The following is a 24,194-nucleotide window of genomic DNA, read 5'->3' on the forward strand; positions in this document are numbered from 1 at the left end:
TTCCCTTTCCTCCCAGAACTGTATCTCTCAGTCTGTCCCATAAATTAATTCAGAAACCATCTTCAGGGGAAGCAGATATCAACTCACCCTATTCACACAACTGAAAATATTGGGCATCAAATAGATTAGTGTGTGAGAATCATAAAATAAGTTCCTAGACAACATTTGTTTTACATGTTAGTCAACTCTGATCTTCCAGGACAGGTATTATTAGCTCCACTGTCTTAACATAGTACACAGCACATTATAGTCTTTCAGTGTTAACTCCTTTCTTTTTAAATAAATGTTTATTGGAGGAAAAAAGCACTCAGTTCTTCCATGGGTTGTTTCGTACTAGACTAACCGAGTGCTGGTTAAAGGGAAGGATGTCAGCATAAAAACATCATTCCCTCATCTTCAGTGTATGGGTTACGTTAGGACTGTCCTTTCCAGGGCCAATGTTCTATGCATCTAAATTTTTAAAATTTAAAATACCATATTTATGACATATAAAAAAGGATAAAGATTACTAATATAAATACTATACTGCTTCAAAAATAAAACTTTGCCAACACAGCTCTGTGATTCTTAACAGTGATTAACACACTGCTTTCTCTCCCTCAGCTGCATTTGATATTATACCCATTTATATAATGGCAGCTTTACCTAGATACCTGACTTTCCCACTTGAGAAGAATTTCTGAGCACCTCAGTAGGTTATGCCTCCATGAGATTTTCCCCACGGAGCAGATATGCCAGTGTATACAGAGATGTTCAAATAGATATAAGATGAAACTATGGCTGGGCCCAGTGGTGTGCACCTGTAGACCTAGCTGTTTGGGAGGCTGAGGCAGGAGGATCACTGGAGCCCAGGAGTTCTGGGCTGTAGTGTCCTATGCCAATTGGGTATCAGCACTAAGTTCAGCATCAATATGGTGACCTCATCTGGGTACAGTGGCTAATGCCTATAATCCCAGCATTTTAGGAGGCCAAGGTGGGAGGATCACTTGAGCCTCAGAATTCGAGGCTGCAGTGAGCTATGACCATGCCCACTGCACTTCAGACTTCAGCCTGGGCAACAGAGGCCCTGCCTCTTAAAAAAAAAAAAGAAAGAAAGAAAAACATGGTGTCCTCCTGGGAGTGAAAGACCAGCAGGTTGCCTACAAAGGGGTGAACTGACCCAGGTTGGAAACTGAGCAGGTCAAAACTCCTGTGCTGATTAGTAGTGGGATTGCACCTTTGAATATCCACTGCACTGTAGCCTGGCCAACACAGTGAGACCCCATGTCTAAAAAAAAAATTTAAAGCTGAAACTACATGTTATCGATTTTTTTTTTTTTTTTTTAATGATTTACTGACATGGGGTCTTGTTTGAGACCAGCCTGAGGAACATGGCGAAACCCCGTCTCTACCAAAAATACAAAAAATTAGTTAGGCGTGATGGTGGCACACGCCTATAGTCCCAGTTACTCCTGGCAGGGGCAGGTAGAGCTGAGGTGGGAGGATCGCTTGAGCCCAGGAGGCAGAGGTTGCAGTGAATCAAGATTGTGCCACTGCACTCCCACCTGGGTGACAGAGTAAGACCTCGTCTCAGAAAAAAAAGTTTGTAATATGTGTATGTGCCTCTTTATTAATATATTAATACCTGGTAGTAGGTCTAAAAAGCACTGTGACTTTGCAGTAATGAATATCAATGGCATTTTGAGATATCTGCAATAACCCCGAAATCTATGTGATTTCTACTGGTGACAATAACGTGTACTGCTAATACTTCTGCAGTTTATGGCTACATTTGTTAACAGTGGAGGATGTCCAGGTTCTTGGCATCTTGAACAAAGAACAAAACGCACAAAGCAAGGAAGGGACAAAGGGATTTATTGAAAACGAAACTACACTCCACAGCATAGGAGCTCAAAAGACCCTGTTACAGAATTCTGGGGAGTTTAAATACCCCCTAGAGGATGCCATTGGTTACTTGGGGTACACCCTATGTAAATGGAAAGGATGAAGTGAAGGTACAAAGTCATTTACTTGGCCTACGCCCTGTGGAGAGGATATTTCCTGCCATAGCTTTAGTGTGAATCGGCTTTATGTTCCCTGCCTCCAGACCCTATTTTCCTGCTTCACATTCATGATGGAGGGAAATGCTGTATTTCAGCTACCAGACAGAGAAAAGATAAAACTTTTTTTCCATCCAAATTCAGACAACTGACTTCTTCTACCCATGATGAACCCCAGGTTAAAAATCCCTGCCATGGATACTGTTTGAATAGTTTACCATGAGCATGTTTTTTTTTCCCCAGACAACAGAATTTGTCATAGTACACACACACTTCAACAGAAAGAGCGTTGCTATTTTCAGTGAGAAATATTCCTAGAACTTAAGACGTTTCACTGTTCAGATCAAATGGATATAGGCCGCTAAAGCTTCCTTGAAGGCAAATTGTGTGGATTTTTTTGTTTTCTACATCAGGGAAGAAAGAAGTTTATTAGCTGAATTTTCACAAACATTTGTGTGTGTATGGTGGAAGGGACAGAGAACGATGTAGGGCACAGCCACTCCCTTCACATCACGGTGGGAAGCACAGGGAAATGGTAAGCTGAACTCAGATGCAGACTGTGAATTGCTAAATCACAATTACACCAATATTTCAAAAATAATGATATATATTCAATCACATTACCCTAAAATAGTAATAAATTGCTTTTATAAGAACAATATTTTGTTCCATCAACAACCTGAAATTCAGCTTCTCTTTTGAACTTATGTAATTTCTTGCAATACACATGAGATTATTAGTGTGTATATACATATAATTTACAAGTAACTTTTATATGTATGGGATATAATAAAAATAAATATTTGGTCTTTGTCCCTGGTTCCTGGCATATAGTTCCTGAAAGCCTTGAAATCTCAACTGGTGTCTTTTTTATGCTAATGAGATAGCTTGTGGCTGGAGGCCGCTAGTAGCTTCAGAATGGGGGCTGGTCACCAGAAACATCAAGGCATGATCAGAGGGAACATTCAGCCATAACTGCAACCTCTGGAGAGGGGAGAGGGGCTGAAGATGAGTGAATCACCCATGGCCAATTATTTTATCAATCATGCCTCCCTAAGGAAACCTCAAAAACCCTAACAATGGAGTTTGGAGATCCCTGGATTAACATATCAAAATGTTGGGAGGGTGGTGTGCCTGGAGGGCATGGATGCTTAATGCACCACCCCTATACCTTGCCATACACATCTCTTCCATTTGGCTGTTCCTGAGTTGTAGTCTTTATAAGCTGGTAATAGTAAGTAAACGTTTCCTGAGTTTTATAAGCTATTCTAGCAAATTATTAAACCAGGGGGTGGGATGGGGCGGTCACGGGAACCCCTAATTTGTAGCCAAGTCAGACAGAAGTGTGGGTAACATGGGGACCGAATACTTACAACTGACGTCTGAAGTGAGGGCAGTTTGGTGGGACTGAGCGTGCTAACCCTGGGTAGTGTCGAAATTGAATTGTAGGACACCAGTTCAATTTTTAATTGGAGAACTGGAGAATTGCTTGATGTGGAAAACCCCCACATTTGGTGTCAGAAGTGTTGTGAGTAAAAACAGCTCAGTGTATTATAGTGTATTCATTTACACAAGGTTAAAAATCAGTTTCACCCCAACCATGTCACCATGGGGAAGTCATGACCTCACTGAGCCTTTGTTTCCTCAAATGAAAAATGGAAATGCTACTCTCCCTTCACCTCAAAGGATTATGGTAAGGCTGAAATGAGAAACCTGTGTGGAGTGCCCAACACATAGTACGTCATCAAGGATAGTCCACTTCTCTAGTGATAGAGTGCAGCATGCTATACTGCACTTTGTCTTTCTACAAGGGTACCAAACTCCTTTTCAGTCTACAATCCAAGATAGACTGTGATAATATGTGTCAGAATAGACGAGATACCTGGTTTGGCGAAAGGGAGAACACTTAATGGTGCATGAAGAATGGCTAAATGGTCAGCAGTGACTCCAGGGCAAGCTACCAGTGATAAAGAATCCCAGCACCAGGTACCTAGCTCAGCTTTCTGCTGTTCCAGTTTAGTACTCTACCCAAAATGCTGGGGACCAGAAGTGTTCTGGATTTTGGAGTATTTCCATATACATAATGACATATTTTGGAGATGGGATCCAAGTCGAAACACGAAATCCATTTATGTTTCATATACACGTTATATACATAAGTCTGAAGGTAATTTTATAATTACTTTTAATGATTTTGTGCTTGAAACAAAGTTTGTGTATGTTGAACCATTTTATTGCCCTTTGTAGGCAGGCTTGCATGGGAGAATCTGGGCCTGTGTGGAAAGGATATATAGTAGCTGAAGGGGGCTTACAGAATCTCTTTTCCCTTGGGGATGCTGAGTAAACAGTGTGTTGTACACCTTCATTTTGACTGTGACATGTCACATGACATGAGGTATGGAACTTTCCTCACTTGTGGCATCATGTCAGCACTCAGAAAGTTTCCTCATTTTTGGATTAGGGATGCTCCACCTGTATTAAGCTGAAAACATGAAACAGCATGTTCACAAGCATGTCTTAAGATCTAGACTGATAATGACAGGCTTCTGCCAGTATCATCTCAGTGAAACAAAGTGGATGGAAAACACTTGAGAAAAGTAACTTTAATTTTCTTATCTGAACTGTTATATACAAAGATGATCACTTTCAGAGTAAAATTAAGAATGACCAGAATAATTTTACAAAACTTTCCAAGAAACAACAGTTAAATTTACAGAATATGCCTAAAATATAAGAATATTCAAGTGAAGAAATATTAAGCTAGTGCTCAGAATACCAGACTATGGAGTGGGGGGTGTTGCAGGGCAGAAGTTGCTTTTTGAGATCTTTCTTGCCTTAAGCCTGAATGCTTCATGTTCCCAAAGAATCCAATTATGGAAACAAAAATTCCCTCATATTCAGTTTCACTTTAAAATACAATAAACAGGTTACATTCTCAATTGTTATTAAGTTGCTTATACAAACTTAAAGTCAAGAGCATAACTTCAGGATCTGCACTTTTTATGTCAAGCGCTTTAACTAAGCAGTTTAGGGCCTCCTGAATTTTTCCACACTCTTTTAGTTCTTTTCCACGCTTTACAAGAGTCTCATAGTCATTCGTAGCCTCTGCCGCCTGGGGAGAACCAACCAACTGTTCACCAGACAAAGGCTCAGGGGCACCAAGAGAGGTCTCTTGAGCTAGAGCACTAGGCTTAGATGTCGTTAACCAGCTGGACTTGTTTTCTGAAGACAGTGTTTCTCCTGAAGGATCCTCTTCTGTATACTTGGAGGCTTCGCCACTGCTTTCCTCTGCCCCTTCTTCTGGATAATCTTCAGCACCCTTTGCTTCACTGCTGTCGTCAAGTCTTTCCTCCATGTCCTCCACGTGGTCTAAAACCATATTAATAAGAGACCTCCTAGAAGCCAGAGATCTTCTAGAGTTCATAGACTTATTTACACTACTGGGTATTTGAGATGAAAAGAACCTTCCCGGTGGACTGATGTCATTTTTGGGAGTTGAAGCATCAAATTGTTTCACAGATGAGAATTGAAAGAGAGATGTGTTGAATGGATTTGTGCTTGAGGTGTCTTTAAAAGAATCATCTTCATCTTCGCCATCTGAAACAATCCTTCTAGCTTTACTTCTGATTTTTGCTTTAACTACTACTTCTTCTGGTTCATCATCTTTCTCAGAAAACTCCCAACTGAGACATGTTTTGCTATGCACAAACCCTGCTCTGGAATTAGGTGCAGAGCCACACAAGCTCTTTTCTTTCTCAACATGTTCTAAAGACTGATCGGAAAAATTTTGTCTGTTGTCTGCTGAGTCTTCCAAGAAAAGATTAAAATCACATGCATACTGTGGTGAAGATGCTAAACGTTCCTCTTCCAACTTGGCCTCACTTGCTTGAGCATCCTGCAGTGCACTATGGGATGCTGAAAGGTCATCAGCTATTTCAATAATGGATACATTTGATTCTGCATTTTGACTTTCATTTGTTATGGAAATAATGGGCCAAGGATTGCAATGATGTAAAATCTCATCATCCTTTAGTTGATCTAAATTTGGCCCAAGATCAGCTTTGGTTGATTTGCTAAGTACATAATTAAAACTTTCCAGAGGATCCTCTTGCAGTGCCTCTTGCTTAGGCCCCTCTTGTAATGTCTCTTTTTGTACAGCTTCATTTTTAGTTGCAAAGCTTTTTTCCATTCCCAATGAAGAGTTAGTACAAAGTTCTTCTACACTTCCAAACCCCTTGGGTAAAGTAGCTATAGAGTCAGCACTACATGTACCTTCATATGGGTGCCTACCATCTTGCAAGGTGGTAACATTCACCTTTATACTGGAGAGATCTTGTTTCTCACCCTCTTCGGGCAGATCATCAATGACTACACTTGCCATTTTGGAACTGATATCTTCTTCCTGAGTATGACGAGTACTTATAAGAGGTGAAGGCTGAGGCTGTGGTTTATTCAATTTAGGGCATTTCTTCTTTGTTGAAGAAGGAAATACAGGTTCTCTTAGCCAGGCCCCCTCATTTCTATTTCTTTGTTGTTCCATCAGGAGCTCTTTATTTTGAGACTCAAATTCAACAAGGAATTGCGCTTTCTGAACCCTTTGTTGAATATAGTGAGATTCTTCTACCACATCAAGTTCTTCTTTAATAGATAGATCACATGTGTACATCAAATCATGGTCTGAGATTCCGGCTATCCCCAAAGACTGCAGATAGGCAATGTGTTCATCTAGTTTTGTATCAGATTTCCTCTGAGCAGCATGCAAAGACTGAAGCTGCAGCTGGGTTACAGAGTTCTGAAGATCCTCGATTGTAAAGAGCTCTCTTAATTCTTGTTTACTAAAATATCGGAAAGGGTTCTTTTTTTCACCAGTAGTTTGTCTTATTAATGAGTCCTTGAAAACCTGTCTTCTGTATATTTTTTCCTCTACAGTCCCACAAGTGATTAGCCTATAAACCACAACATTCTGTTTTTGTCCAATTCGGTAAACTCTATCCACAGCTTGAGCATCAGTTGCAGGATTCCAGCTAGGGTCAAAAATGACCACTCTAGTTGCTGCAGTTAATGTTAAACCAACACCACCTACTTGAGTGGTAAGCAGAAAAACAGAGTAATCTTTATTTTGCTGGAATAAGTTAATTCTTTTTTCTCGTTCCAAAAGATGAGTAATCGTCCCATCGATTCGCAATGTCTTAAAGTGCCTATTCTTTAAGAGGCGTTCGATGATGTTTAGAATTTGCCTCGATTGAGAAAACACCAGAGTTTGATGTCCCTCATCTCGCAGCCTCTTAAGTAAGTCCATTAGGAATATCATTTTTCCAGATTCTTCCATCAATGTGTTATCAGTTATTTGATCAATATGGTCCACATCTGGGGAATCTTCCCCCTCATTTCCATCTTGAGCAGAGAATGTCCCAAGATTTAGCAAACAGCAAGCCCGTGCAGACAGCAGCCTAGGATGATCACACAGCTTCTTTAAGACACCTAGCTCAGCCAAAGGTGAGCGCGTCTCCATTAGCAACTCCTTGATATGATCTAAAGACACAAATTTCCTGTATATTTCTTCTTGTAAAGGCACAAGTCGTATCCAAATAATTAAATCATTTTTCCTGGAAAGGGAAGGCATTTCACAAATGGCATCAACATCTGGATTCTTTTCATTAAGTCTGACCTCTGGGTTGCTTGACTTTTTCTTCTGTACGTCTTCTTTAGTCCTCCTGAGAAAATAGGGTTTTATGATTGCCATTAAGTTTTCAGATATTTTAAATCCCAAGGCTTTTTCTCCTGGGGTAGCATCTTTCTCTCTGGCTCTAGTAATAGGATTTTCATACTCCATTTTAAAAGTTTTTAATGTTCCCAGCAGGGACCCTTGACAAGCAAAATCAAATAGGGACCATAGTTCTTGTAAATTATTCTGGATTGGGGTTCCTGTGAGGAGGAGGCGATTACTTGCAGGAATAGCACGAGCACATATTGCTGACTTAGTAGATGACGTTTTTATTTTATGTGCTTCATCAAGGATGACATAGTCCCACACAAACTCTTGGCCCCTAAAGCTTGAAAGTTGCTGCCAGTTATTGATTAACATTTGATATGTAGTAATAATGACACCATTCCTTTGCTGAATCCGATTGAGGTTTCTGGTCCGTTCATCCTTGCTAGGACCATGAAAGGTTTTGACTCTCATTCCTGGAGTCCACTTGATGAATTCTTTTACCCATGTGTTAATAAGATTGGTTGGCATGATCAGCAGCACATGATTCACAAGTGAAGCATCAAACATACCAGAAAGGAAAGCAATGATTTGAACAGTCTTCCCTAATCCCATATCATCAGCCAATATACCACCTTTTCTTCCATCCCTATACAGCCTATAGAGGAAAGCTATGCCTTCCTTCTGGTGCTCAAAGAGTTGGTCGTGCAGTTCTCGATAAAGCAGCAGGCCAGAGTTGCACACATCTGTAAATTCATCATCTCCCTGTTCTGCTAACTCCTCCAAGGCTTCCTGTATTTTTTGGATTCTGCTCAGCACCTTTTCATTGGGAAAAATGTCCTTTGCCAAATTGAAAAGTTTAAATGCTTCTTCCAGATCTCCATTCTTAGTTGCTTCTTTGGCCTCTTTCACATATCTATAAAAAAGGTAACAAAAAAAAAAAAAAAAAAGAAGAAGAAGAGAAAGGAAACATTGGACATTCAGTCTAAGAATGCTTTAGAGTTCATTTTAGAATCCAAACTGCAGCTGGACTTTTAATATCCTCAATTCAGGATGGGAAAGATTAGCACAGAAGATGCCAATGAAAGCTGGCATCACTTGAGACACAAACAAATATCCACCAGATGCTGCCAGCAACACCTTCAGGCACTAGTTGTGGAAAATGAATGTGCAAAGATTATTGGTTCCACAGTTTTTTTTTTTTTTTTAAGTTGGCACCCATAAGAAGTACAAAGTGATATTTTTTGTAAAACAAACCTCTATGTGTAGGGGCATGGAAACATGGGAACTTCTCTGGCCTTATTTTACTGGAGCTCCGTGATGCATTTGACACTATTGATCACTCCCTTCCCCTCTTAAAATTCCCTCCTTTCAGATTCCTATAGATTCCTTCTGGTTTTCCTCCTCTTCACTGACCATTTCTTCTGTGTTCTTCCTCCCAGAGGACTCAGTCCTAGGACCTCTTCTCACTCTTTTTAGTCTCTCCTCAAGTTTTCCCAGAGCTTCCACTCCCACCTATGTGCTCATGACTCCCAAATCACTCTCTCCAACCCAGAGCTGTCCCTCAAGCTCTACTCTAGACCCATATTCCAGCTGCCTTCTGGACATCTCCGCTTGAAATCAAATTCAATTCATCCCAAACTAAACTCATTATTTGCCCTCTAAAAACGTGCTTCTCCATTTGTGTGCTAGTAAATAACACTACCATCTATTTAGCCATCCAGACTTCAAATCTGAAGAGAATCCTTGACCCCAACCTAAAGAGGAGTCATCCTTGTCCTTTCCTTTCTTTTTATGCCCCACCCCCAGGCCAGGCAGTCCCAAGTCCTACTAACTTTATTTCCCAAGTTATAACCACCTTCTTTCCATCTCTACTACCATTACTGTGGCCCAAGTCACCATCATCTCTGGCCTGGATAATTGCAGCTTCCTACTCACTGCTCTCCCTACATAAACTCTTGCCCCTCCAATACACTCTATATAGCAGCCAGCAATACTGTCTTAAAGCATAAAATAAATCATGTCACTCCTCTGCTTAAAGTTCTTCAGTGGTTTATGGTCAATTACTTTCAGTAAGGGCGCCAAAATAATTCACTGGGGAAAGAACTCTTTTCAACTGGATATCCATGTGCAAAAGAATGAAATTGGACCCCTACTCATACCGTATACAAAAATTAACTCAAAATGGATCAAAGACCTAAGTCTAAGGGCTAAACCTACAAAATTTAGGAAAAAATATAGGTGTAAAAATCTTCATGACTTGGATTTGGCAGTATCTTAAATATGATGCCAAACACACAAGCAACCAGAGGGGGAAAAAATATATACAGGAATGGGTGCGGTGGCTCATGACTGTGATCCCAGCACTTTGGGGAGGCCAAGGCAGGAGGATTGCTTGGGGTCAGCAGTTTAAGACTAGCTTGAACAACATAGCGAAACTGTGTCTCTTAAAAAATAAATAAATAAAAGGAAAAAAAGATATACAGATGGGCAATAAGCACATGAAAAGACTCTCAACATCATTGGTTGTCAGGGAAAGGCAAACCAAAACCACAAGGAGATACCACTTCCCATTAGGATGGCTATAACCAACAAGTAGGAAAATACAAGTGTTGGCAAGGTGTGAAAAACTCCCACTATTGGTGGGAATTATTAATTATTCAGAGCTGCTTTGGAAAGCAGTCTTGATCTATGTTCTAGAGCTTGAAGGAAAAAATAACAGTTTTAAATTATTAGACTATTTCCAAGTTCCTGAACTGGTAACCTACCCAGTATCCTGAAACCCCTATGAAACCTGGGGTTCTGTGTAACTCTAGCCAGGCGTCTTCCCCAGAGACTAAAGTGCTGCCCCTAATCCCTAGCTCTGGGCCAGAGTCCCCACTAATCACACACACCAGCCTTTTAAATGGCAACTGTGTGCCTAGACTTCTTAGCACCAGCCTAAAATACTTATTGCTGTGCTCTACCCACCCTCTGGAACCCCCATTTGTCAACCTCTGCCTGAACCACAACCAGAGTTTACAGTATTCCTTGGACATCACTGCTTTCTGGCTGGGTTAAACCGCTGCTGTGAGCCAAGCTGCCTTCCCCAGTGCCTGGTCCACCCTAGTTAGCAGGTCTGTCTAACAACTGCATCTCAGCTATTCCTTTCCCCTCAGTCTATTCCACCAATCAAGTTGGACCTAGGATGGTATTCTTTCCCTACAATGGAATCAGGGGGGAAAAATAAATGCTTTTTATAGCACTGCCCTGGATATCTGATTATTTGCAAGACTAGAATGCTTTTTACAATGCAGTTTGATTTAGCCACTTAGCTTCTAATCACTTCCATTTTTCAGTGCTTGGAGGGAAAACATGTCCTTTTTATTGCTAATGTAATGATTTATCCATCTATAGCACACAGGATCCCTAATGATCTGGATAACTTAGCTAACACTTCATGGGCTCAAATATTTTTCCAGAATTGCTCCCCTGTTTTCCTTGAACATAGGCAGGGAGAAGCTAGGCCTGCTTGGGAGCCAGGAGGACACGGAGGAGTAACCAGTTCAGGACAAAGAACCATACCCCTCAAGCAAGAGAACAAGGAGAAGAATAGTGCTAGAGTATGGGGGAAATGTCAGTTTTTAATTCCATAGGAAGGGACAATAAAAACAAAAATTTGTGTGTTTAAATGGTTTTACCTGAAATTATATGACTAGAGCATGATTCTCTTTAAGGATTGTTTAAAAGGACATCTAATCACCTCCCAGGAGGTCTCTCCCCCAACACATGAGGATTACAATCTGGATTACAATTCAAGATGAGATTATGGGTGGGGTCACAGCCAAACCCTATCAGTGGCACATGCCTGTAGTCAGTCCAGCTATTCAGGAGGCTGAGGCAAGAGGTTCGCTTCAGCATGGGACGTCTAGGCTGCAGTAAGCCATGATCGCACCACTGCACCCCAGCCTGGGTGACAGAGCAAGACCCATTTAAAAAATATATATATATATATAATATACAAACAACTCCTGGAGGAAGGGGATACAACAATTAAACTTGGGCTACAAAGTCCTGTTACCTGGAAAGCTACCCTTTCACTGGCAAAACTGCCTAGCTGCTAACTCCCTGGGTCATAACCCCACCTAAAGGTCTTCTCCATAAGAAGCCCTGCCCAAGTGGCCATTTAAAATCATCTCTGTGGCTGGGCATGGTGGCTTATGCCTGTAATCCCAGCACTTTGGGAGGCTGAGGCAGGTGGATCACCTGAAGTCAGGAATTCGGGACCAGCCAGGCCAACATGGTGAAACCCCGTCTCTAAAAAAATGCAAAAAAATTAGCTGGGCGTGGTGGTGGGTGCCTGTAATCCCAGCTACTCGGGAGGCTGAGACATGAGAATCACATGAACCCGGGAGGCGGAGGTTGCAGTGAGCCAAGATCGCACCACTGTACTCCAACCTGTGCACCACGGTGAGACCCCATCTCAAAAAATAAATAAATGAAAAATAAAATCATCTCTGCCCCAAAGCTATTTGCTCAGATGCAAACATCTTCCTTGACCATAGCCAATTAACCTCTCAACATCTAATCCACCTCCCTTTGGAACTGGGTGATACCTTGAGAAACCTTTCTTCTCCACAGAGTCTGCTGGTTCAGATGCTGAAAGTTTTTCTATCTGGAGAAACCAATAAGCCATACTATTATACCTATGCCCCAAAGAGCTAAGCTAAGCTAAACACACAATGTTTGCAAATGAGCAGCTGAAAAGGCACACAAGCTTAAGTCGCAGAAGACACACACTTGATTTTCCTTGTTGTGGAGGGCCCTTTGGAACATTCCCTACAAAGTTATTTTAGAATGTGAAGAGATGGCTGGGAGCGGTGGCTTGAGCCTCTAATCCCAATACTTTGGGAGGCCGAGGCAGGCAGATTGCTTGAGCCCAGGAGTTTGAGACTAGCCTGGGCAACATAGTGAAGCCCTGGTCTCTACAAAAAATAGAAAAAAATTAGCCAGGTTTGGTGGCATGCGCCCATAGACCCAGCTACTGGGAGGCTAGGGTTGCAGTGAGCTATGATCGTGTTACCACTGCACTCCAGCCTGGGCTACAGAGCCAGACCCTGTCTCAAAAAAAAAAAAAAAAGAAAAAGAAAAGAATGTGAAGAGACAGAGAACTGAATGCAAAGACCCTAACTCAATAAAACTTTGTTTTCTTCACATGCAAAACAATCAGAAATGCTTTTTGTTTCGTAATCTGGCCACCAGTCACTAGGCCCATATAGGGTTGGAGGAACCTAGACCTGCTAATCTCGGTGCATGTGAGTGGGGTTATCGCTGTCCTCTCAACAAGAACCCAGTTTTGAGAGACAGGACTAGCTGGATTTCCTAGGCTGACTAAGAATTCCTAAGCCTAGCTGGGGAAGGTGACCGCACCTACCTTTAAACTTGGGGCTTATAACTCAGCTCACACCTGACCAATCAGGTAGTAAAGAGGGCTCACTAAAATACAAATTAGGCTAAAAGCAGGAGGTAAAGAAATAGTCAAATCATATATCACCTGAGAGCACAGGGGGAGGGACAATGATCGGGATATAAACAGGCATTCCAGCCGGGAGGGGCAACCTCCTTTGGGTCCCCTCCCATTGTATGGGAGCTCTGTTTTCACTCTATTAAATCTTGCAACTGCACACTCTTCTGGTCTGTGTTTGTTACGGCTCCAGCCGAGCTTTCGCTCACCGTCTACCGCTGCGTTTCTGATACAGCAAGGCGCACATTGCCGCTCCGGATCAGGCTAAAGGCTTGCCATTGTTCCTGCATGACTAAGTGCCCGGGTTTGTCCTAATCGAGCTGAACACTAGTCACTGGGTTCCACGGTTCTCTTCCATGACCCACAGCTTCTAACAGAGCTATAACACTCACCACATGGTCCAAGGTTCCGTTCCTTGGAATCCGTGAAGCCAAGAACCCCAAGGTCAGAGAACAAAAGGCTTGCCACCATCTTGGGAGCTCTAAGAACAAAGACCTGCCCGTTAACAGTTTCCCTATACTGATCCAGCTCCTGGAGTATCAGCTCCCTGACATGTCTTTATGTCCAGTCCCCTTGTCAAGATGCATGTAGACACACTAGACACAACAGATGTCTTTTGATTCTCCATCAAAATCAATAAAACGTAAAACATTTGGATAACATAAAAATTGCAGGTGACCTGAATGCCAGTATTGAAAACAGCCCATTTAAAGCCCAAGTCATGGCAGAGTAGGCTAGGAAGATTCCTTCCTTTTGGCCTCACTTTCAGGGATGGTCATTTTAATCAATGTGGGGATCATTTTAAAATCACATATAAACACAAACAATATTATTAAATAGTAGTGATTTCTGAGATAAATTAGGGGAGAATATGGTTCACAGTTCAGTCAAACAATGTTTAATAATTAGCTTTTCCCTGCTTAGCACCATTTATAAGACAGGCATTTAAGAGTCAAACAAACAAACAATGTTGCTTTACCCCTAATAACCAAAAACTGGAAACAACCCCAGCACTTTGGGAGATTGAGGCGGTTGGATCACCTGAGGTCAGGAGTTTGAGACCAGCCTGGCCAACATGGTGAAACCCATCTCTACTAAAAATACAAAAATTAGCCAGGTGTGGTGGCAGGCACCTGTAATCCCATCTACTCCGGAGACAAAGGCAGAAGAATTATGTGAACCCGGAAGGCGGAAGTTGCAGTGAGCCAAGATTGTGCCACTGCGCTCCAGCCTGGGTGACAGAGTGAGACTCCATCTCAAAAAAAAAAAAAAAAAAAGTTTAGGCCGGGTGCAGTGGCTCATGCCTATAATCCTAGCACTTTGGGAGGCCGAGGTGGGCAGATCACTTGAGGTCAGGAGTTCGAGATCAGCCTGGCCATCATGGTGGAACCTCATCTCTACTAAAAATACAAATATTAGCCAAGTGTGGTGACGGGTCCCTGTAATCCTAGCTACTCGGGAGGCTGAGGCAGGAAAATTGCTTGAACTTGGGAGGCGGAGGTTGCAGTGAGCCAAGATTGAGCCACTGCACTCCAGCCTGGATGAAAAAGCAAGACTCTGACTCAAAACAAACAAACAAACAAACAAACAACACCAATCTGTGGTATATTCATACAAAGGACTCAATAACAGAAAAGAACAAACTACTACATGTATGAATTTATACATGTATGAATCTCAAATACATGCTGAGGAAAAGCCAGGCATAAAAGAGTAGAAACTGTGTGATTTCACTTATATCAAGTTCTAAAATAGGCAAAACTAACATATGGTGGAAAACATCAAGACAGTGGTTGCCTCTGGAGGTGGAAATTGCCTGGGAAAGGGCGTGAGGGAACTTTCTGGGGTGATAATAGTATTCTATATCCTGATAGGAGTTTGGGTTACACAGGTGTATGCATTTGTCAAAATTCACCAAATGTACACTTAAGATTTATATATTACTTTGTATGAAAATTTTACTTTAAAAGAAAAAAACTAAACAAATATTGAAATCCACTTAATAGTTTATATGCTGAAGTGTTTAGGGGGAAGTATCCTGATGTCTGCAATTTACTTTGAAATGTATCCTAAGAAAAGAAGATGGACTGATGGAATAGATATGTTGTAAGAATAGGTATGTGATAAAGCAAGTATAGTAAAACATTAATAACAGAATCTAGGTGGTGGGTGAAAAAGACTAAAAAGACTGCTTTGCCAATAGACTGCTGCCTCTCAATTTGAAGGCATACAAAAGCAAGATTCATAACACGCTGCGATTTGGCTTCTTACCTAGCACTCTAATGTAACTGTTCTCACCAAGGACACCAACCTCCATATTGCCAAACTCCATGGACAGTTCTTAGTCTTTATCTTTCTTGACCTTTCTGCTGTGCTTAAAACCACTGATGACTACACCCCTCCTGAAGTTTTCCCTCCCCCTTGGGTTCAGTGGCATACAACCCTCTCTCCTAGATTTCTTCTACCTCTCTAACCATTCAAGATGCTCAGTCTGCATCTTGAATTCCTCTCCATCCACATATCCCATATAAAATGGTGGCATTTCTGGGGATCTTTTTGTTGTCAATGTCCTTCTGATTCTATGTACATTTCCCAGAAGATTTTATCCATGGCAGTGTCCTGTACTAGGTTAAATAGAGTCCTCCAAAATTTCATGTCGACCTGGAGCCCGTGAATGTGACCAGGACATTGCAGATGTTATTGATTTAAGATGAGGTCATACTGGATTAGGGTAGGCCCTAACCCCATGACTAGTGTACTTATGAGAGGTAAACTGAGACACCGAGACATAGAGAGGAGAATGCCATATGAAGATGGAGGCAGAGAATGGAGTGATGCATCTATAAGCCAAAAAGCTCCTAGGATTGCCAGTACCATCATAAACTAGGAGAGAGGCTTGGAACAGATTATTTCTCAGACTCCAAAAAGAAACCAACCCTGCTGACACCTTGATTTTAGACTTCCAGTTTCCATAACTGTGACAGAATGTCTAGGTTTAAAAAAAAAAAAAATGTGGTAAAATACATATAACATAAAATTGACATTTTAACCATTTTAAGTGTACAGTGGCATTGATTACATTCACAATGTGTAATCATCACCACTATCTTTCTCATGATACCAAACAGAAACTCTGTACCCATTAAGTTATAACTCCCCATTTCTCCCACCCCTCAGTGACATCTAATCTACTTTTTGTCTCTGTGTATGTGCCTATTCTAGATATTTCATATAGGTGGAATCATATAGTATTTGTCCTTTTGTGTTTGGCAGTGGTTAACCAGATAACCTTGGACTGGAAGATTAAGGAGCTGGAGGTACTAAAGGTCTATACCCATTGTAAAAGAAATTAACTGTCCCTGGAGAATTTTTAATTTTTAGTTAGACTTTATTCCAAAGGGTCAGTCAGGATGTTAGCCACCAAATACTCCCCAAAATAATAAAACTTCTTTCTGCTGAAGAACATTGGCTGGTAGGATACCCTCTAGATGCCAAAGCACATCTGCTATGCCAGAAAATAGGATAATTTTGGTTTTGGCATAATTACTGTTATGCTATTTTTTTCCGGAGTGATTAGCCAGCAGGTTCAGCTGCTTCTGAGGGCATGTTGTTAGCATGTAGGAGGATGCTTTCTTCCTGTTTATTCTGGCAGAAGGGTATTTGCCCAGTTCAACCAAAAGCAGCACTAAAATATTCAGGTCTGATTACAAAGGAGGAGTTCAACAACCCTGCCTGCTTTTACTCACTTTGAAATCAGCCTTGCTCTTCCTGCCTGCTTGTATTCTCTTTATGACAGGGTATGAAGGACCTAAAAGAGCAAGAAGAACCTTGGGCCTCTTTTGAGCCATACAGTTCGGTCCAAATAGTTCTTTTCTGAGGAATCCAAAGCCAATAACCAGATAATAAATACTACAGAAAGCCTTACACTGTTTTCAGTGATTACTCTTATAGGTGAAATAGAGTACAGAGCTAACAGTGTCAAGCCCCAAACCAAAACTTGTGTAGTCTCCTATCCTAAGAGGCCCAGGCCACCATTAAATTGAATATTCATGTTTTATACATTTTGTTTATGCATATATTGTGAAATATACGTATCTTATATTTCACAATAAAAGTTTTAAAGAATGTTACTTGCCCACACTAGTGGCCAGGGGATAAGATCATTACCAGAAGGTGGACATGAAAGCTTATTGAGTAGAAAAAAAAATTAAAAAACAAAAAAAGAACAAAATACAACAGCAACCGTAATTCCCTACACGTAAGCAAGTGCCTGAAATATGGGCACTCCATGCTGTTCCAGGAAAGAACAGTGTAGAACTCTTGATTCTATTCAATTGACCTATATCTATACTTATACAAGTACCACACTATCTTGACTACTGTAGCTTTGTTGTAAGTTTTGAATTTAGGAACTATGAGTCCTCTAACTTTGTTCCTTTAAAAATTTTCTTTAAATAATAGAGATGGGGGCCAGGTGCGGTGGCTCACGCCTGTAATCCCAGCACTTTGGGAGGCCGAGGCGGGCAGATCACGAGGTCAGGAGATCCAGACCATCCTGACTACCACGGTGAAACCCTGTCTCTACTATAAATACAAAAAATTAGCCGGGCATGGTGGCGGGCGCCTGTAGTCCCAGCTACTTGGGAGGCTGAGGCAGGAGAATGGCGTGAACCCAGGAGGCGGAGCTTGCAGTGAGTTGAGATGGCACCACTGCACTCTAGCCTGGGCAACAGAGCGAGACTCCGTCTCAAAAAAAAAAAAAAAAAATTAATAATAGAGATGGGGTATCACCATGTTGCCCAGCCTGGTCTCAAACTCCTGGCCTCAAGTGATCCTCCTGTCTCAGTCACCTGAGTAGCTGAGATTACAGATGTGAGGCACCATGGCCGGCTAACTTTACTCTTTTTTAAGATTGTTTTGGCTATTCTGGGTCCCCTGCATTTCTATATGGCTTTTATAATACTTTGTCAATTTCTTTCTCTCTCTCTCTCTCTTTTTTTTTTTTTTTTTTTGAAACAGAGTCTCGCTCTGTCACCCAGGCTGGAGTGCAGTGGCACAGTCTCAGTTCACTGCAACCTCTGCCTCCCAGTTTCAAGGGATTCTCCTGCCTCAGCAGCCTTCCGAGTAGCTGGGATTATAGGCGTGCACCACCCCCACCCGGCTAATTTCTATATTTTTACTAGAGACGGGGTTTCACTATGTTGGCCAAGCTGGTAGCTCATCAATTTCTGCAAAAAAGCCAGCTGGGATTTTCTTAGATGTAGCATTAGAATCTGTAGAACACTTTGGGAAGTACTGCCGTTTTAAAGATATTATGTCTTTCAATCCATAAATGCAGGATATCTTTCTTTTATTTAGGCCTTCTTAAATTTCTTTCAACAATGTTTTACAGTTTTCAGTATCCAAGTGTTGCACCTCCTCACATAAATTTACTCCTAAGCATTTATTTTTGTTGCTATTATAAATGGAATTGTTTTGGCTGGGCACGGTGGCCCACGCCTGTGATCCCAGCACTTTAGGAGGCTGAGGTGGACGGATCACCTGAGGTCAGGAGTTCAAGACCTGCCTGGCCAACACAGTGAAACCCCGTCTCTACTAAAAATAAAAAAATTAGCTGGGCATGATGGTGGGCACCTGTAATCCCAGCTACTTGGGAGGCTGAGGCAGGAGAATCGCTTGAACCCAGGAGGCGGAGGTTACAGAGAGCAGAGATCGCACCACTGCACTCCAGCCTGGGCAACAGAACGAGACCGTGCCCCAAAATTAAATAAATAAATAAGGCCAGGTGCGGTGGCTCATGCGTGTAATGCCAGCACTTTGTGAGGCCAAGGCAGGAGGATCACCTGAGGTCAGGAGTTTGAGACCAGCCTGGCCAACATGGTGAAACCCCATCTCTACTAAAAATATAAAAATTAGCAGGGCGTGGTGGCCTGCGCCTGAAATCCCAGCTACTCAGGAGGCGGAGGCAGGAGAATCGCTTGAACCTGGGAGACAGAGGTTGCAGTAAGCCGAGATTGAGCCACTGCACTCCAGCCTGGGCAACAGAGACTCTGCCTCAAAAAATATAAATAAATAGGCTAGGCATAATAGCTCACGCCTGTAATCCCAGCACTTTGGGAGACCAAGGCGGGTGGATCACCTGAGGTCAGGAGTTCGAGACCAGCCTGACCAACGTGAAGAAGCCCCATCTCTACTAAAACTACAAAAATTAGCCAGGCGTGGTGGTGGGCACCTGTAATTCCAACTACTCAGGAGGCTGAGGCAGGAGAATCGCTTGAAACCAGGAGGCAAAGGTTGCAGTGAGCCAAGATCATGCCAGTGCACTCCAGCCTGGGCAACAGAGCAAGACTCTGTCTCAAAAAAAAAAAATATATATATATATATACACACACACACACACACACACACGTATATGTACATCATATGTATATATACTATATATATTTATATACACAATTATATATTATATATACCATTATATATTATATATACAATTATATATAATATATAATTATATAATATATTATTGTATATATAAATATACAGTATATATATGATTAAATTTTGAATATTGATCTAGTATCCTGCAACTTTCTGAATTTATCTATTAGCTCTAATAGTTTTTTGTGGATTCATTAGGGTTTTCTATATTAAAGGTCATGTCATCAAGATACTATAAAAAGAAAAGAAAAGAAAAAACTTACAGACCAACATCCCTTATGAACATTAATGTAAAAATCCTCAACAAAATATTAGCAAATCAGATTTGGCAGCATATTAAAAGGACCATGACCAAGTGAGATTTTATTCCTGGAATGCAAGCATGGTTCAACATACGAAAGTTGATCAATGTAATACATCACATTAACCAATGAAGGAAAAAAACATCTTGTGCTTTGGCACCCAGAGAGATCATACCAGGCAATGTTCTTCAGCATGAAAGAAGTTTCATTATCTCAAATGATGCAGAAAAAAGCATTTGACAAAATTTAATACCTTTTCATGATAAAAACACTCAAAAAACAAAACTACCCCAACCTAATGAAAGTCATACATGAAAAACACAATGAACATCATATTCAATGGTGAAAGACTGAAAGCTTTTCCTCTAAGATCAGGAACAAGAAAGAATCCCTGCTTTCACCAATTCTATTCAACACAGTACTGGAAGTTCTAACCAGAGCAATTAGGCAAGAAAAAGAAATAAAAGGGCCGGGTGCAGAGATTCATCCCTGTAATCCCACCACTTTGGGAGGCCAAGGTGGGAGGATCACTTGAGGCAAGGAATTTGAGACCAACCTAGACAACAAAGCAAGACCTCCATCTCTACAAAAAAATTAAAAAACCAGCCAGGCATGATGGCACGTGCCTGTGGTCATAGCTACTCAGGAGGCTGAGGCAGGAAGATCACCTGAGCCCAGGAGTTTAAGGCTGCAGCAAGCCATGATCCCAGCACTGCACTCCAGCCTAGGCAATGGAGTGATATGCTGTCTCTAAAAAACAAAAACAAAAACAAAAAAAAAGAAAGGAAAGAAAGAAAGAAAAGTCCTCCAAATTAGGAAGGAAGAAGTAAAATTATCTCTGTTCACAGGTGATATGATCTTAGATGTAGAAAACCCTAAAGATTTTTCACAACAAAACTGATAGAACTAATAAACTCAGCAAAGTAACAGGATACAAAGTCAACAACCAAGTATCGGTTGCAATTCTATATACTAACAATGAACAATCTGAAAAGGAAATTACAAAAACAATTCCATTTATAACAGCATCAAAAAGAATAAAACACTTAGGAATTAATTTAACCAAGGAGTAAAAGACTTGTACAATGAAAATTTTAAAACACTACTAAAATAAATTAAGACATAAGTAAATGGAAACACATTCCATGCTCATGGATTAGAATACAGTATTTTTAAGATACCATACTATCCACTGCAATCTACAGATTCAATGAAATCCCTGTCAAACTCCCAGTGATGTGTTTTGAAGAAATAGAAAACCCCTTCCTAAAATTCATGGCCAACCACAGTGGCTCAGTTGAGGTCAGGAGTTTGAGATCAGCCTGGCCAACATGGTGAAACCCTGTTTCTCCTAAAAATACAAAAATTAGCCAGGCGTGGTGGCGCATGTCTATAATCCCAGCTACTCAGGGGCTGAGGCAGGAGAATTGCTTGAACCCGGGAGGCAAGGCTGCAGTAAGCCAAGATCGCATCACTGCACTCCAGCCTGGGAGGCGATATAGCAAGACTCCATCTCAAAAAAAAAAAAAAAAAAACCCTTCCTAAAATTCATATGAAATCTCAAGGGACCCTGAATAGCCATGAAAACAATGTTGAGAAAGAACAAACCTAGAGGACTCACTTCCTGATTTCAAAACTAACTACAATACTACAATAATCAAAACACTATGGTACTGGCATAAAGACAGATATGTAGACTCATAGACTAGAACAAACAGCCCAGAAATAAAACCTTGCATATATAGTTGAATGATTTTTTCACAAGACCATTCAATGGGGAAAGGACAGTCTTTTCAATAAGTGGCACTGGGGAAACTGGATATTCACATGCAAAAGAATGAAGTTGGACCCTTACCTCACATCATATACAAAAATTAACTCAAAATGGATCAAAGTCCTAAAACTATAAAATAATTAGATGAAAACAGGGCAAAAGCTTCACAACATTTGGCTAGGCGGATGGCTCACGCCTGTCATTCTGGTACTTTGAAAGGCTGTGGCAGGAGGATCACTTGAAGCCAGAAGTTCAAGACCAGGCCGGGCATGGTAGCTCACACCCATAATCCCTGTACTTTGAGAGACCAAGCCAGGTGGATCACTTGAGGTTAGGAGTTTGAAACCAGCCTGGCCAACATGGTGAAACTCCATCTCTACTAAAAATACAAAAATTATCCAGGCGTGGTGGCGCATGCCTATAATCCCAGCTACTCAGGAAGCTGAGGCAGGAGGTTTGCTTGAACCCAGGAGGTGGAGGTTGCAGTGAGCTGAGATTGCACCACTCCAATCCAGCCTGGGAGACAGCAGAGCAAGACTCCATCTCAAAAAAAAAAAAAAAAAAAGAAAGAAAGAGAAAAAAAAAAGCTTCAAAATATTGGATTTGGCAATAATTTCTTGGACATGACACCAAAGGCACAAACAACTACAAAATAAACCAATTGAACCTCAGGAAAAAATTCAAAATTTGTACATCAAAAGACAATTATCAACAGAGTAAAAAGGCAACCCATAGAATGGGAGAAATATTCGTTAATTATATATCTGATTAATATCCAGAATATATAGAGAACTAAAACTCAAGAACAAAGAAACAAAAAACTTAATTCAAAAATGGGCAACAAAATACAAAAAAATGGGAATAGAGAATTCTCCAAAGATATACAAATGGCTAATAAGCACATGAAAAAATGCTTGACATCACTTAATTACTGCAGAAATGCAAATCAAAACTAGAAAATACTACCTCACAGCTATTAAGATGACTATTATCTTAAAAAACAAATTAGCCAGGCATGGCGGTGCATGCCTGTGGTCCCAGCTACTTGGGAGGCTGAAGTGGGAGGATGACTTGAGCCTGGGAGACGGAGGTTGCAGTGAGCAAAGATCACACTACTGCACTCCAGCTTGGGCAACAGAAACAGACCTTATTCCCCGCTCCCCTCTCCCCCCTCAAAAAAGCAGAAAATAAATGTTAGGGAGGATGTGGATAAATTGTGAACCCATGTGCACTGTTGATGGAAATGTAAAACGGTATAGCCTCTGTGGAAAACAGTATGGCAGTTTGTATTAGTCTGTTATGCTGCTAATAAAGACATACCTGAGACCGGGTAATTTATAAAGGAAAAAGGTTTAATTGACTCACAGTTCCACATGGCTGGGGAGACCTCACAATCATGGTGGAAGAGCAAGGGACGTCTTACATGGTGGCAGGCAAGAGAGCTTGTGCAGGGGAAATCCCATTTATAAAACCATCAGATCTCATGAGACGTATTCATTACCAGGAGAACAATATGGGAGAAACCACCTCCAAGATTCAATTATCTCCACCTGGCCCCACCCTTGACACATGGAGATTATTACAATTCAAGGTGAGATTTGGGTGGGGACACAGCCAAACCATATCACAGTTTCTCAAAAAATTAAAAATAGAATTACCATATGATCCAGCAATTCCACTTTGGGGTATATATGCAAAAGAATTGAAAATGGGATCCTGAAGAGATATTTACATACCCATGTTCATACTAGCATTACTCATAATAGCCAAGAGATGGAAGCAATCCAGGTATCCACAGACAGATAAATGAATAAGCAAAATATGGTCTATACACACAATGAAGTGTCATTCAGCTTAAAAAGGAAGAAAATCCTGTCACATGCTACAGCATAGATGAACCTTGAGGATATTATGGTAAGCAAAATAAGCCAATCACAAAAAGATACATACTGCATGATTCCATTTATGAGGCACCTAGAGTAGTCAAATTCACAGAGGCAGACAGAAGAACGGTGGTACCCAGGGCCAGGAGGATGAGGAAATGGGGAGTTACGCTTAATGGTTATAGAATTTCAGTTTTACAAGATGAAAAGAGTTACAGAGATGGATGGTGGTGACGTGTGTACAACACTGATATGGTTTGGCTGTGTCCCCACCCAAATCTAAACTTGAACTGTATCTCCCAGAATTCCCAAATGTTGCAGGAGGGATCCAGGAGGAGGTAATTGAATCATGGGGGCCAGTCTTTCCCCTGCTATTCTCATGATAGTGAATAAGCCTCATGAGATCTGATGGGTTTATCAGGGGTTTCCACTTTTGCTTCTTCCTTGTAAGAAGAGTCTTTCACCTCCAGCCATGATTCTGAGGCCTCCCCAGCCATGTGGAACTGTAAGTCCAAATAAACCTCTTTTTCTTCCCAGTCTTG

The 24,194-nt window shown here is 41.2% G+C and overlaps 2 protein-coding genes across 4 annotated transcripts in view; one reads left to right on the top strand and one right to left on the bottom strand.

The window, feature by feature from the left end:
• PIN4 (peptidylprolyl cis/trans isomerase, NIMA-interacting 4) overlaps positions 1-24,194 on the top strand; it is an 84,007-nt gene that overhangs the window by 11,546 nt on the left and 48,267 nt on the right. The window lies entirely within an intron of this gene.
• The window catches only part of ERCC6L (ERCC excision repair 6 like, spindle assembly checkpoint helicase), a 43,927-nt gene continuing 24,360 nt past the window's right edge, over positions 4,628-24,194 (bottom strand). For all 3 annotated transcript variants that reach the window (XM_077989424.1, XM_001092609.5, XM_077989425.1), the window contains one exon: positions 4,628-8,665. In XM_077989424.1, coding sequence (XP_077845550.1) covers positions 4,975-8,364 — 3,390 coding nt within the window. In that variant the 5' untranslated portion in view covers positions 8,365-8,665 and the 3' untranslated portion in view covers positions 4,628-4,974. The remainder of the gene's footprint in view (positions 8,666-24,194) is intronic.

This window comes from Macaca mulatta, chromosome X (assembly GCF_049350105.2).
Source record: "Macaca mulatta isolate MMU2019108-1 chromosome X, T2T-MMU8v2.0, whole genome shotgun sequence".
Taxonomy (NCBI): domain Eukaryota; kingdom Metazoa; phylum Chordata; class Mammalia; order Primates; family Cercopithecidae; genus Macaca; species Macaca mulatta.